Here is a 16217-nt window from a genome sequence, read left to right on the forward strand (position 1 = left end):
TCAGTATTCTAACAACAGTGGGGTAGAAACTGTTTTGAAACCGGCTGGTGTGTGTGTTCAGGCTTCTGTCCCTTCTCCCCGATGGTAGAGGTTGTAGAAAAACATTGCCAGGGTGGGATGGATCTTTGAGAATGCTGGCGGCCTTTCCTTGACAGCGGGCCTGGGAGATGGATTCTCTAGCTGGGAGGTTGGCCTTTGTGATTGTCCAGGCCGAGTTCCCCACTCTCTGTAACAGACTCTGATCTTGAATGGTGCAGTTGCCATATGAGGTAGTGATACATCCAGACAGAACGCTCTCGATGGCACACCTATAAAAGTTGGTAAGGGTATTCACTGTCATGCCAAATTTCCTCAGCTGCCTGAGGAAGAAGAGACGTTGTTGGGCCTTTGTAACCAGTGCATCCACATGAAGATCCAAGAAACCTTGTTGTGGATGACCACTCCCGGGATCTTGACACTCTCCACTCGTTCCCCCTCTGTGCTGTTAATGTGTGGGGGGGGCATGAGTAACATCCCGCCGTAAGTCAACTTGACAAGATGGATCCACAATTGGCTTCGTGGCAGGAGACTGGGTCGTGGCAGAGTCTGTTTGTGAGATTCCAGTGTCCTGTAGCATTTCATGGGGATTAATGCTGGGCCCCTTTATTGTTTATGATATTCATCAATGATGTGGATGAGAATGTGGGTTGGAGAGGAGGATAAGTAAATTTGTGGATGACACAAAAGTTAGGCTGGTGGTTAACAACACAGCTACAGAAAGATATAATGAGTATGGTCAGATGGACAAATCAGTGGTATTTGGAATTTAACCCTGAAGAGAGTGAAGTGACACACTTTGGAAGAAGTAACAAGACAAGGGAATATTCAAGAAATGGCATGATACTAGGAATCTCAGATAAAGAGAGGGATCTTGGAATGCTTGTCTAGATCCCTGAAGGTGGTCAGATAAGTTAATGGCGTAGTTAAGAAGACAAACAGGACAGGCCTTTTTTAGTTGTGGCATCGATTAAAAGAACAGGAAGGTTATGTTGGAGCTATACAGAACTTTGGTTAGATCACGGCTGGTGTACTGTTTGAGTCTCGTCACCACACTTTAGGAAGGATGTGATTGCACTGGAGAAGTGACAGGGAGAGGTCGAACAGGCTGGAACTGTTTTCCCTGGAGCGTTGGAGGCTGAGGGGTGACCTTATAGAGGTTTACAAATCATGAGGGGCATGGATTGGGTAAATAGGCAAAGTCTTTTCCCTGGGGTTGGGGAGTCCAGAACTAGAGGGCATAGGTTTAGGGTGAGAGGGGAAAGATATAAAAGAGACCTCGGGGGCTACTTCTTTTCACACAGAGGGTGGTACGTGTATGGAATGAGCTGCCAGAGGATGTGGTGGAGGCTGGTACAATTGGGACATTTAAGAGGCATCTGGATGGGTATATGAATAGGAAGGGTTTGGAGGGATATGGGCCGGGTGCTGGCAGATGGGACTAGATAGAGTTGGGATATCTGGTCAGCATGGACGGGTTGGACCAAAGGGTCTGTTTCCATGCTTACATCTCTATGACTCTATGACTCTAAGTGCAGAGAAAATTCACCAAGATGTTGCCTGGAATGGAGCATTTCAGGGATGAGCAGATGTTGGGTAAGCTCAGGTTGTTTTCTTTGGAGCTGGGAAGGTTGTGTACAAACCTAAGGGACATGGACTGAGGGGAAGCAGCTGTTCCCCTTTGTCGAAAGTTCAATAACAAGGGGCCACATTTTAAAAGTGAAAGGCAAAAGGTTTAGAGGGGATTTCAGGATTTTCTTTCACCCAGAATTTGGTAAATGTCTGGATTGCACTGCTTGGGAGGATAGCTGAGGCAGGTAACCTCATAACCTTTAAAAAGTACCTGGATAAACATCTGAAGTGTCATAACATTCAAGGCTATGGGCCTATATGGGGAATGTAGGGTCAGTGTAGGTAGTACTGTATTTTTTGACACTACAGACTGGATGGGCTAACGGAACTCTTCTATACTGTCTGATTATATGAGCTTTGTTAACTCGGTTGGACATGATGGGCAGAATGTCTTCTTTCTTTGCTGTAAAAATCTAGGATTTTTTAGTGGTTGGAAATTATGCCACCTGTTGCAATGATATTCAGACTCTGGTGTCCAAGATATTATCATCTGGGTCTCTGGATTATTAGCCTGGTAACAATACGTCATCATGACTGTTGAAAGAGTGTTTGATGGGGGAACATAGCTTTTCCCAACTACTCTTTGTGACTTTTAAGTTAGGAATGGTAGGTCACTTAGAATGGCATGACCTAGTCAGGGATTCCCTCATTCCTGATGAAGGGCTTTTGCCCAAAACTTCGATTTTCCTGTTCCTCAGATGCTGCCTGACCTCCTGTGCTTTTCCAGCACTACTCCAATCTTGACTCTAATTTCTAGCATCTGCAGTACTCGCTTCTGCCTAGTCAGGGATAGTCAGCATAGTTTTATTAACAGAAGGTTATGCCTTGCAATTTTGATTGAATTCTTTGAGGAAATGACAAGAATTGATGAGGGTAGACTAGTGGATGTTACCTACATGAAGTTGGGTAAGGTATTGACAAGGTCTCCCATGGTACCTTGGTCAGAAAAGCAAAAGCCCATGGAATACAGGATAATGTGTCAAATTGGATTAGTAAAAGGAAGCTAACGGTAATGGTCGATGGCTGCCCTGGTGAATGGAAAGTTGCTTCCAGTGGTGCTCTGCACGGTTCGGTGTTGAGATCCCTGCTGTTTGTTTTATAACATTTAGCGATTTGGACTTGAACTTGGGTTCACAAATAAGAAATTTGCAGACAATTAAACAATTGGCCGTGTAGTGGATTGTGTCGAGAATTGCTGTAAGCTCCAAAATGAGATCACTGGGTTGGCAGAATGGGCTGGGAAGTGGCAGAAGGAGTTTAACTTTAAGTATGAGGTAATGCATTTAGGGGGGTCAACTAGTAAAAAGGGATTACACAATAAATGGGAATATACTGAAAGGGTAGATGAAGTGAGGGATCTTGATGTGCAAGTGCACAGGTCCCTGAAGGTAGCAGTACAGGTGCATAAGATTGTAATGAAAAGCATATGAAATGCTCTGCTTTGGTAGAAGTAGAGAATACAAAAGTAGGGATGTAATGAAACTGTCTAGGACAATGTGGTGAGGCCATGATTGGAGTATTGTGTGTAGATCTGATGACCACCTTATAGGAAGGACATAATCGCATTGCAGAGAATGCAGAGAAGAATGTTGCCAGGTCTGGAGAATTGTATCTACTAGAAGTGTTTGGAGAGGTTGGGATTGTCTTCCTTGGAATAGAAAAGGCTGAGGGGTGACATGATTGAGGTATACAAATTTGCGAGGAGTAGAGTTAGAAGAGACAGGAGGAACCTGTTTCTCTTGGCAGAGTGTTCAAAAACCAGGGGTCTTAGATTCAAATTAAGGATTAGAGGGGACATGAGTCATAGCGACATACAGCACAGAAACAGACCCTTTGGTTCAACCCGTCCATACCAATCAGATATCCTAACCTAATCCAGTTCCATTTGCCAGCACCTGGCCCATATCCCTCCAAACCCTTCCTATTCATATACCCATCCAGATGCCTTTTAAATGTTGCAATTGTACCAACCTCCACCACTTCCTTTAGCAGCTCATTCCATACATATGTCACCCTCTGTGTGAATAAATTGCCCCTTAGGTCTTTTTTATATCTTTCTCCTCTCACCCTAAACCTATGCCCTCTAATTCTGGACTCCCCCACTTGGGCGAAAATACCTTGTCAATTTACCCTATCCATGCCCCTCATGATTTTAAAAACCTCTATGAGGTCACCCCTCAACCTCCAACGCTCCAGGGAAAACAGCCCCAGCCTGTTCAGCCTCTCCCTATAGCTCAAATCCTCCAACCCTGGCAACATCCTTGTAAATCTTTTCTGAACCCTTTCAAGTTTTTCAGCATCTTTCCAATAGGAAGGAGACCAGAATTGCACACAATATTCCAAAAGTGGTCTACCTATGTCCTGTACAGCCGCAAAATGACCTCATGTATTCAATACTCTGACCAATAAAGGAAAGCATACCAAACACCTTCTTCACCATCCTATCTACCTGTGACTCTACTTTCAAGGAGCTATGAACCTGCACTCCAAGGTCTCTTTACATAGAACATAGAACATAGAAGGATACAGCGCAGTACAGGCCCTTCGGCCCTCGATGTTGCGCCGACCGAATCCTACCTAACCTATACTAGCCCAATAACTTCCAAATGCCTATCCAATGCCCGCTTAAATGACCATAAAGAAGGAGAGTTCACCACTGATACGGGCAGGGCATTCCATGAACTCACAACCCGCTGTGTGAAGAATCTACCCCTAACATCTGTCCTATACCTACCACCCCTTAATTTAAAGCTATGTCCCCTAGTAACACCTGACTCCATTAGCGGTACAAGGTTCTTAGTATCTACCCTATCTAAACCCCTAATCATCTTATACACTTCTATCAGATCTCCCCTAAACCTTCTCTTCTCCAATGAGAACAGCCCCAAGTGCCTCAGCCTTTCCTCATAAGATTTTCCTACCATTCCAGGCAACATCCTGGTAAACCTCCTCTGCACTCGTTCTAAAGCTTCCACATCCTTCCTATAGTATGGCGACCAAAACTGCACACAATACTCCAGATGAGGCCGCACCAGAGTCTTATACAACTGCAACATGACCTCAGGACTCCGGAACTCAATTCCTCTGCCAATAAAGCCCAGTACACCATATGCCTTCCTCACAGCACTATTTACCTGGGTGGCAACTTTCAGAGATCTGTGTACATGGACACCAAGATCCCTCTGCTCATCCACACTACCAAGTAGCCTACCATTAGCCCAGTACTCCATCATCTTGTTATTCCTACCAAAGTGAACGACTTCGCACTTAGCTACATTGAATTCCATTTGCCACATTTCCGCCCAGCTCTGCAACTTATCTATATCCCGCTGTAACCTACCACTTCCTTCCTCACTATCCACAACTCCACCGACTTTTGTGTCATCCGCAAACTTGCTTACCCAGCTTTCAAGTCCTTCCTCTAGATCATTTATAAAGATAACAAAAAGCAATGGTCCCAAAACAGATCCTTGTGGTACACCGCTAGTAACTGCACTCCAAGATGAACATAATCCATCAACTACTACCCTCTGTCTCCTTCCAGCCAGCCAATTCCTAATCCAAACCTCTAATGTATCCTCAATGCCATACCTCCGAAGTTTTAGCATTAGCCTACCATGGGGAACCTTATCGAACGCCTTACTAAAATCCATATACACAACATCTACTGCTTTACCCTCATCCACTTCCTTGGTCACCTTCTCAAAGAACTCAATAAGGTTTGTGAGGCACGACCTGCCCTTCACAAAACCATGCTGGCTATCCCTGATCACGTTATTCCTACCCAGATGTTCATAAATCTTATCCCTTACCATTCTCTCTAAGACTTTGCCCACCACTGAAGTCAGACTCACTGGCCTATAGTTACTAGGGCTATCCCTACTCCCTTTCTTGAACAATGGGACCACATTCGCTATCCTCCAGTCCTCTGGTACTATTCCCGTTGACAACGACGACATAAAAATCCAGGCCAATGGCTCTGCTAACTCCTCCCTAGCTTCCCATAGGATCCTGGGGTAAATGCCATCAGGCCCAGGAGACTTATCTATTTTCATCCTTTCCAATATTCCCAAAACCTCTTCCCTGCATATTTCCAGGGTATCCATTCTAATTATTTGTGATTCCATATTCACATCAGCAACAGTGTCCTGTTCCTGAGTGAATACTGATGAAAAGTACTGATTTAATGTCTCTCCAATCTCCTCCGCCTCCACACACAACTTCCCACTACTATCCTTGACTGGACCGATACCTACCCTAGTCATCCTTTTATTCTTGACATACCTATAGAAAGCCTTTGGGTTTTCCCTAATCCTACCAGCTAAAGACTTTTCATGTCCCCTTCTCGCTTCTCTTAGCTCCCTCTTTAGCTCCTTCCTGGCTACCTTATAACTCTCAATCGCCCCTACTGAACCTTCACGCCTCATCTTTACATATGCCGCCTTCTTCCCTTTCACAAGGGACTCCAATTCCTTACTAAACCACGGCTGCCTCACAAGGCCCTTTACACCATGCCTGACTGGTACATACCTATCGAGGACACGCAGTAGCTGCTCCTTGAACACTCCCCACATCTCATTAGTGTTCTTCTCTTGAAGCCTGTTTTTCCAATCCACACATCCTAAGTCATGCCTCACTGCATCATAATTTCCCTGCCCCCAGCTATAGCTCTTGCCCTGCGGCGCACGATTATCCCTCTCCATCACTAAAGTAAAACTCACCGAGTTGTGGTCACTGTCCCCGAAGTGCTCACCTAAAAGTGCTCTCTTTGTTCAGCAAAACTCCCTAGGACCTTACCATTAAGTGTATAAGTCCTGCTAAGATTTGCTTTCCCAAAATGCAGCACCTCGCATTTATCTGAATTAAACTCCATCTGCCACTTCTCAGCCCATTGGCCCATCTGATCAAGATCCTGTTGTAATCTGAGGTATCCCTATTCGCTGTCCACTACGCCTCCAATTTTGATGTCATCTGCAAACTTACTAACTGTACCTCTTATGCTCGCATCCAAATCATTTATGTAAATGACAAAAAGAAGTGGACCCAGCACCGATCCTTGTGGCAGAGGCCTGACAGTCTTCCAAAAAGAATCTGGATCTGCACCTTTTCTGCTGGAAGCTGCAGGGCTATGAACCATGTGCAGGAGGATGAGATTAGAAAGGACATCTGGGTGTCTTTAGGTCAGCATGGACAAGATGGGCCAAATGGCCCCCTTCTGTGGTGTATCATTTCTCTAGCTCTGTGGTTTCTATCATGGTAATATTTGAATAGAGACAAAAATCTCAAATTTTGTTGTCATTTAATCCCTAATCTTTGTTTTGGGATTTTTCCAATTATCAGATGGAAAGGACATTTCCTGTCTGTTCACTCTCCTATGACTCTCAGCCAGTTGTGAGAAAGGCCATTAACAGGAGCCATTAGTCAGCATCTTGTTGACTGGAGTCGCTGAATATTACTTATTGATGAGCTGTCTGCTGTGATTGTTACAACCAGATTAATATACCAGGACACAGGATCAAGCTGGGGACACGATTCCCAGTACTAAGAGCAGGCCATTGTAAAACTCCAGTAATCTCCAGTTTTGTAAAAATCTGTCTCACGTGGTCTCTGCTGAATTCACTGATTCTGAGGCAGCCTGGTTTCAGCAGAATCAAAAATCTGGGTCTTAGCCCTGGTCCAGCATAGAATAAAGAATGAAATTGACCAGTTCATCAGAGTGAGTGAGACAGAGAGAGAGAGAGAGAGAGAGAGAGACAGAGAGAGCCAGAGAGGCCACTTCTGTTCCATGTCAATCACTAGGGAACTGCTTGTGATCTCTTTACGGAACTTGAGAGTGATTTACACTGTCAGTCTTTTGCCCACAAGGTTAAGGGTTGCAGGGACAGTGTACAAAGGATGATGGGATCAGGGCTGACAGGGTGCTGTGCTAACTACACATTTAGGAATGAAATTTCAGCCAGTAAATCCCTGATGGTTAGGTTGTTCTGGAAGGTAATTTTTAATTTGCCTGTTCAGGGATGTTTTTACACACCCCTGGAGTAGGTGAGGCTTGAACCTGGGTATCCTAGTCCAAAGGTAAGGACACTACCACCACCCACATGACCTGTCTGTTTATCTTGGGTCAGTTGACTTTATCATCCACACCAGCCAGTTTCTGTTAAAGACTTTCAGTCTGATTAACTGGCAGTTGATTTGCTGAGGAGAGTTTATGGGAGAGACTGAATTCAAACACACCATCTGCTCCCTTGTCTTTTGCTTCATAAAATTCCAGCCTGGTCTGTTTCCTTCAGGGTCAGCATGGAAAGAGAGTTCCTCCCCCACACACTAACAATCTGGTCTCCCTTTCACTCATTCCTGCCTTAGTGAAAGTGCTTCTTGAATATCTGCTTACCCTAGTCTCCAAGCTCCCAGAGAAGCTGCAGTCATTCATGAATATTTCAAATCAACAGCAACTATTCTTCATTGAGAAAATGTTCTTGAATATTCATGTTCATTAAGTAGCATTGAATATCTGAGTGACATAGGCTGATCTGGCTGGGGTCAGGGTGACTGGGAGAGATTAATGTAACTCTGGATGGGGTCAGGTCCACCCACTGGTGCCATGAGGCAGGCCTAGCCTCCCCTCTCCTCACTAATTGGCACTTCCATAGCTAGGCCTTTCTGACATTCTGGATTTCCTAGTGGACAGGGTCTCTGTTGCACTTCCTACCGACCGTGACCCCAATCCTGGTTGCAGCCAGTCTCTGATTTGATTATTTAAATGGCTGCCACCAAATTAGATGGACAGAGCTGGTGTCCAACTGCATCCCCTTTGGTCCTGTCCTATCACACCTAATGCCCTTTGCCCCTTGAACCCCAATATCACTGGCCTCAGCCCGATGACCTCGGTATCACCAAGTATAGCTCCCACACCTGTCCTGAAATCCCTCCAATAGCTCTACATTCTCTGTGCCTTCTCCATCCTGACCCATGCCCTTTGCCCCTGGTACCCCCACATCCCCATTCCCTGAACATTACCATATTTCATCTCTCTGCATCCTCGCTCCTCCTGTGCTTTCAGCAGTCCTGCTGTTTGTGGTGTACACTAATGATTTAGACAAATGTGGAATTTATGATCAACATGGATGGGTTGAACCAAAGGGTCAGTTTCTGTATGACATTTGTAGATGATATGAAAATTGGGAGCTCAAACGCTCAGCAGGTCTGTGACTCAATGAGGTTGGGCAGCATCTGTGGAAAAAAATCAGAGTTAACGTTTTCGGGTCAGTGATCCTTCTCCAGAACCAGTCTTGCTGAATTTTTCCATGAATTTCTGTTTTTGTTCGTTATTCACAGCATCAACTGTGTTTTTTGTTTAGTATTTTGGATTAGATTCCATTCCCTACAGAATGGAAACAGGCCATTTGGCCCATCAAGTCTACACCGACCCTCCAAAGAGTAACCCACCCAAATCCATTTCCCTACTCTACGTTTACCTCTGACTAATGCAACTAATACTTTGGGCAATTTTCTACGGCACATCTGCACATCTTTGGATTGTGGGAGGAAACTGGAGCACGAGGAGGAATCCCACGCAGACACGGTGAAAACATGTAAAATCCACGCAGATGTTTACCCGAGGCAGGAATTGAACCTGGGTCCCGAGGCAGCAGTGCTAACCACTGAGCCACTCTGCTGCCCTAAATTGGTAGATTGGAAAATGATAAGAAGGATAGCCATAAACTGCAGGAGAAAACCAATAGACTGGTTAAAACATAGGCAAATGGAATTCAACCCAGAAATTTCATGGAATTACAGACTTTTACAGTACAGAAGGAGGCCGTTTGGCCCAATGTGTCTTTACCAGCTCCCAAAACAGCTACCCAGCTAGTCCTATGCTCCAGCCCTTTCTCCGTAGCCCTCTAAATTTATCACTCTTAAATATATATCTAGCTCTCTTTCTCCCACAGAATCTGTCTCCACCACTCTCAAAAGTGGTGCATTCCAAATCCTTCCAACTCTGAGTAAAAATGTTTCTCCTCATCTCATTCTGATCTCACATGCTGCCAATCTTGAAATTGTGACACCTAAATATTGACATACTAACTAGTGGAAACAAAGAAGCTTCTTTACCCTGTAAAACATGGTTTGGCCATTGCTCCTTTTTAACTTTTATGAAGAATTGAAGAATGTGGTTCTGGAAAAGCACAGCCTCAGGAATGAAGAGCTTTTGCACGAAGTGTCAATTCTCCTCCTCAGCTGCTGCCTGACCTGCTGTGCTTTTCCAGCACCACACTTTTTGACTCAAAATCAACTATGTCACTTGAGGAATTCTATCATATTAGGGTCACTCATCCCAAGGGGTGTGGCACAACTGGACAGATTTAGATTTATTGTCACATGTAGATTAAAAATACAATGAAAATGCTTTTTGATGTGCTATACACAAAGTGCCATCTTGAAACACTTGAATATATTGAAAGATTTTACTACAATAGCATGCAGCTTTCTCTCTTTTTATTCTCCTCCGCTGCCCCTCCGGTCACTGCTTAACATTGGTGGGGGTCTCTGTCTCGGGCCCCAGGGGTCTCTCCACAACTGCCCCATCCAAGCTGGAGCCATGACCCTGGGGATGTGCGAGTTCTGCACCTCCTGTTCACCATCTGATGCTCCTCTAGGCTCTGCCATCAATTTGCCATCCAACCATTTCATCGATACTTCAGCTCCTTCAAGTGCCCAGGCCAACCTGCAGACCTGAAGCCTCAGCTCAGACTGCAAGTCCAGGCTGGAGGAATCAGCCCAGGACCTGGCCCTTGCTCACGAGGAGACCCCAGGCTGGGCTGGGGCCATGTCCAGCTTGTCCTGGTGTTGCTGCTGCTGCCGTCAGATACCTACGCCTTCTGCCTCTCTCCGCAAAGCTGTTGGAGCAGATAAGTCCCAGACTTAGCACTACTCCTGTGCTGCACTTTGATTGCCAGTTTGTCCCTTTCCATTACACAATACACATTCCATAAGATTGCTCTTTCATTATAGGAGAGGACTGTTGTTAATCTTAACCTGAGGGTCATACAACTCAAGCTAGATCATGTCTGATCCTGTATCTCAATGTCACACTCTGCTCTGTCTCTCTTCAAACAACTTAACACCTTTCGTTTCTAGAAACTAAATCAATTTATTTCTTCAATATATTCAGTGGCTTGATTTCTGTGATGGTGAATTCCACATGTTCATCATCTTGAGTAAAAGCATTTCTCTTCAGCTCTGTCCCAAGTGGCCACCCATATATCCTGAGACCATGACCCTGCCAGGGGAAGCATCATTTCCTCCATTCAGTCTGTCCAGACAAAATTTGATATGGTTATACTAGACTAATATTTAGAATGTGCGTGTAGTCTTATGATGAAGGTTAGACAGATTATACTTGGATCTGAGAGATAAATGGGAGGGGGCTGTGGTTGGGGCTGGATTTGACATGAGTGGATGGAGCAGGTATCAGATCATGGCTGTTCTGTAGCCTAGCTGAAAATGTGTTGCTGGAAAAGCGCAGCAGGTCAGGCAGCATCTAAGGAACAGGAGAATCGACGTTTCGGGCATAAGCCCTTCATCAGGAATGAGGAAAGTGTGTCCAGCAGGCTAAGATAAAAGGTAGGGAGGAGGGACTTGGGGGAGGGGCGATGGAGATGTGATAGGTGGAAGGAGGTCAAGGTGAGGGTGATAGGCCAGAGTGGGGTGGGGGCGGAGAGGTCAGGAAGAAGATTGCAGGTTAGGAGGGCGGTGCTGAGTTCGAGGGATTCGACTGAGACAAGGTGGGGGGAGGGGAAATGAGGAAACTGGAGAAATCTGAGTTCATGTAGCCTGTTCTGTAGCCTAACTCATTGCCTTTGGCCCATTTCCATTAATACCTTTATTTAAAAATAAAATATTCATCCCCGATTTAAAATGAACAACTCATCCAGCATCCTCTGCTCTTTTTTGAAAGAGCATTCCAAATATTTATCACACAAACATCTCTCCTAAATGGTCTGGTGCTAATTCTCAGACTATGCTGCCTAGTTCTAGAATCTCCAACCAATGGAAATAATTTATATGTATCTATCCTGTCTTTTCCAGTTAATATCTTGAAGACTTCAATCAGATCATCCCTTAACCCCTGTAAATTCTAGGGAAAACATCCAATTTGTGTAATCTCTTCTCATTACTTAAGTCTAGATGTACTTAAGCCTTGAAGCCTGATGTCATTCTTGTAAATCTATGTTACACTCCCTCCAAGGCTGATATATCCTTCCTAAGATGTGGTGCACAGATCTGCCCACATTACTCCAAGTGCAGCTAACCAGAGTTTAATATAGATTCAGCATTACTTCTTTGTACTGCAGTCCTCTAGAGATAAAAAAACAGCATTCCTTAAGCCTTCTAGATTATTTTCTGCACCTATTCATGACATTTTAAAGATCCATCTCCAGGTGGCAACTGGTGACGGGTAGATTTCTTCAGGGGTCCGAGCTGGGATCACAAGTATTCACAACTATGACATCAAGATAGGTTGTGAATCTATCAAGGAGGGAATGGAGAGGCTGCAGGAAGATTGGACAATGGGCAAAGAAGTGGCAGAAAGAATGCTTTGTGAGAAAATGTGAGGTAATGTACTTTAGTGGGAAGAATAGAGGCATAGACTATTTTCTAAAAGGGGAAAGGCTTTGGAAATCTGAAACACAAAGGAACTCTGAAGTCCCAGTTCAGGATTTTCTTAAGGTTAACATGCAGGTTCAGTTGGCAGTTAGGAAGACAAATGCAATGTTAGCATTCATTTCAAGAATAGGTGAGCAGGGATGTACTGCTGAGGCTGTATTTGTCTCTGGTTAGATCTCATTTGGAACATTGTGGGCAATTTTGGGCCTTGTAGCTGAGGAAGAATGTGCTGGTGTTGGAGTGGGTTCGGAGGAGGTTTACAAGAATAACAAAGGGCTTGTCATAGGAGGAGTGGTTGAGGACTCTGGATCTATACTCGTCTCTAGAAGGATTGGGGGAGGCGGGGAGTCTCATTGAAATTTCCTGAACACTGAGAGGCTTGGATAGAGTGGATGTGGAGAAGATGTTTCCAATAGTAGGAGAGACTAGGACTTGAGGGGACAGCCTCCGAGTAAAGGGACAACACTTTAAGACTGAGGATAGGAATTTCTTGAGCCAGAGGATAGTTAATCTGTGGAATGCATTACTGCAGAAGGCTGGAAAGGTCAAGTCATTGAGTACATTTAAGACCGAGATAAGTTTTTGATTGGTAAGCAGATCAATGGTAACTGGGGAGAAGGCAAGAAGATTGGTTTGAGAAACATATCCACCATCGAATGGCAGAGCAGATGGGAAGGACTGGATGACTGAATTCTGCTCCTATATCTTGTAGTTTTATTGTCCTGTGTATCTGACATACCAAGTCTCTTTGGGCCATCCACTACATTTAACTTTATACTCTCTAGAAAGTGCCCTGATCTATCTTTTCTCAATTCAAAACAGATAATTTCACAAGCGCTTCATTGAACTCCATCTACCATATTCACTTCATCTATCAATGCCCCTTGTAATTGTATGCCATCTTCTCTGCCACTTCACTTGGTGTCATCAGCAATTTTCAATATATGACTCCCCTCACTTTGCTGATCATCTCCCTTCTCTCTCAGCAAGGCGGTCAAAGATTATCAGGGTAGGTGAGAGTGTGAGTAATCAGACCAACCATGCTGTCTCACAGTGCCAGGGACCTGGGTTTGATTCCACCCTCTGATGACTGTCTGGAATTAGCACGTTCTCCCTGTGTCTGCATGGATTTCAGTTAAGTGCTCCAGGTTCCTCCCACAGTCCAAAGATGTGCAGGTTAGGTGGATTGGCCATTTTTAAAAACAAAACTCATGCAGGGTTACAGGCATGAGGTGTAAGGGGATAGGAGCGTGGATCTGTGTGTGGTGCACGTCAGAGGGTCAGTGCGGACTTGATGGGCTAAACACCTTCTTTCTGCATTTCAGGAATTTGATGTTTCTATTATCTCATTATCTCAGGCTCAAGAGGCTGAATAGCTCCAATTCATAGGTTTGGATGTCTGACAGGATGTTTCCAAAATGTTACCTGTAGCTAGTGAGTCTAAAATGAGGGGATTCAATCTGAAGATTAGGGGTAGGCCATTTAGGACCAAGGTGAGGAGAAGTTTTTCACTTTAGTGTGTGGCAAATCTTTACCTCAGAGGGCTGTGGGGGTTCAATCATGAGGCAGGCTCAAAACTAATGACATCAAAGGATATGGGTGATAGTGTGGAAGTGACTTGAAGTAGGTGATAATCCAGAACCTAACTGAATAGTGGAGCAGCTTGAATGGGCTAAATGGTCTGTTCCTATGTTTTTGAATCATTCTCGCTCACTCAATCTCTTGGAGTTCAACTATTATCTGGCATAACAGACATAAGTGTTAAATGGGTTTCTCCTGTTCCTATATTTCCTTTTTCTGCTCACTTTGTTCTATTTAGTGGGTGGCACAGTGGTTAGCACTGCTGTCTCACAGCGCCTGAGACCCGGGTTCAATTCCCGACTCAGGCGACTGACTGTGTGGAGTTTGCACGTTCTCCCCGTGTCTGCGTGGGTTTCCTCCGGGTGCTCCGGTTTCCTCCCACAGTCCAAAGATGTGTGGTCAGGTGAATTGGCTATGCTAAATTGCCCACAGTATTAGGTAAGGGGTAAATGTAGGGGTATGGGTGGGTTGCGCTTCGGCGGGTCGGTGTGGACTTGTTGGGCCGAAGGGCCTGTTTCCACACTGTAAGTAATCTAATCTTATCTCTTCGTGTTTTCTTCCCCTCTGTGTCTCTTTTTCTGTCCCTCATTCCATTTGTCTCTCTCTCTCTCTCTCCCCCTCCGTCTCTCTTTGTCTCTCATTCCATGTCTCTTCTTCACCTTCAGGTGGGCAGCACGGTGGCACAGTGGTTAGCACTGTTGCCTCACAGCGCCAGAGACCCGGGTTCAATTCCCGCCTCAGGCGACTGACTGTGTGGAGTTTGCATGTTCTCCCCGTGTCTGCGTGGGTTTCCTCCGGGTGCTCCGGTTTCCTCCCACAGTCCAAAGATGTGCGGGTCAGGTGAATTGGCCATGCTAAATTGCCCGTAGTGTTAGGTAAGGGGCAAATGTAAGGGTATGGGTGGGTTTCGCTTCGGTGGGTCAGTGTGGATTTGTTGGGCCGAAGGGCCTGTTTCCACACTGTAAGTAATCTAAAAAACCTGTCCCATTTGTCTCTGTTGTTTCTCACTTTTTTCTCTTTTTCTCTGTCTTCCTTTCTGTTTCACTCTCTGTTTTATACTAACTCTCTCTGATACCTCTCTGCCTAGGGTTCCTCTTTATGGCTTCGAGTGAGAGACCAGCTGCTCCCAAGCAGTGTCAGCTGTACCTCCAATGGGATCATCCTACTCACAACTGAATACGGAGAGGTGAGAATTCACTGGCCACATTACTCGCACTTTGCTGATTATCTTCTCTCTTGTGTTCCCCTGCCTGACTAAAACTCCTCCTATCAGCCCAAAATGCCCTGACCCTTACTGCAAATCATAGAGTCATAGAGATATACAGCATGGAAACAGACCCTTTGGTCCAACTCGTCCATGCTGACCAGACATCCCAACCTAATCTAATCCCATTTGACAGCATTTGGTCCATATCCCTCTCAACCCTTCAGAAAATATCCCTCCTCCTGCATCAACCCAGGTTATTCCTTTAAGGATGTTTCAATGCGATTATCTCTCATTCTTCTCAACTCCAGAAAATACAAGCCCAGTCTCCTCAAACTCCCCACAATGGACAGTCCCACCAACCCAGGAATCAACCCGGTGAACGTTTGTTGCACTTCATCCATGGCAAGGATAGTCTTCCTTAGGCAAGGAGACCAGAACAGCACACACTATTCCAGGAGTGGTCTAACCAAGGCGCTATACAATTGAAGCAAGATCTCATTACTCCTGTACTCCAATCCCTTTGCAATAAAAGACAAATGCTCCATTAGCTTTTCTAATAGCTTGTGCATCTGCATGTTAGCCTTCAGTGACATATCAATGAGGACACCTAGGTCCCTTTGTATAAGTACACTTTCCAACCTCTTACCATTTAAGAAAAACTCTTGTCAATCTCTCTCTCTCCCACCAAAATGAATACATTTAACCCCACAAGTCATAGCTTGTGAGATTGATCTATTTATTCCTACTTTCTGTTTTCAGTCTGTTAATCAACATTAATCCTAGTGAGTATATTACTTCCTGTCCCATGTTCTTCCAATTTTCAGGAACCATACCAGAATTGATTGAATTTTGGAAGATGATCACCAATGCATCCACTAACTTCACTCTTTTGACATTCTGGGATGTAGAATATCAGATCCCAGGGACTTATCAATCAGACAAGTTAATTTCTCCAATACAATTTTTTTTACTAATACTAATTTCCTTTAATTCCCCATTCTTCCTAGTCCCTTGGATTTCTAATTCTGTGAGATTTTGTGTATCTTCACCACCAGCTAAGCAAATTCTAACATGCTGCAAATCTTTAACTCAA

General features: G+C 44.7%; 1 protein-coding gene across 1 annotated transcript in view; it reads left to right on the forward strand.

Moving 5' to 3' along the window:
* LOC132817680 (unconventional myosin-X-like) overlaps positions 1-16217 on the forward strand; it is a 241470-nt gene that overhangs the window by 13730 nt on the left and 211523 nt on the right. The window contains exon 2 of the mRNA XM_060828179.1: positions 15005-15103. Coding sequence (XP_060684162.1) covers positions 15005-15103 — 99 coding nt within the window. The remainder of the gene's footprint in view (positions 1-15004; positions 15104-16217) is intronic.

Source organism: Hemiscyllium ocellatum, chromosome 7 (genome assembly GCF_020745735.1).
Source record: "Hemiscyllium ocellatum isolate sHemOce1 chromosome 7, sHemOce1.pat.X.cur, whole genome shotgun sequence".
NCBI classification, from domain to species: Eukaryota; Metazoa; Chordata; class Chondrichthyes; order Orectolobiformes; family Hemiscylliidae; genus Hemiscyllium; species Hemiscyllium ocellatum.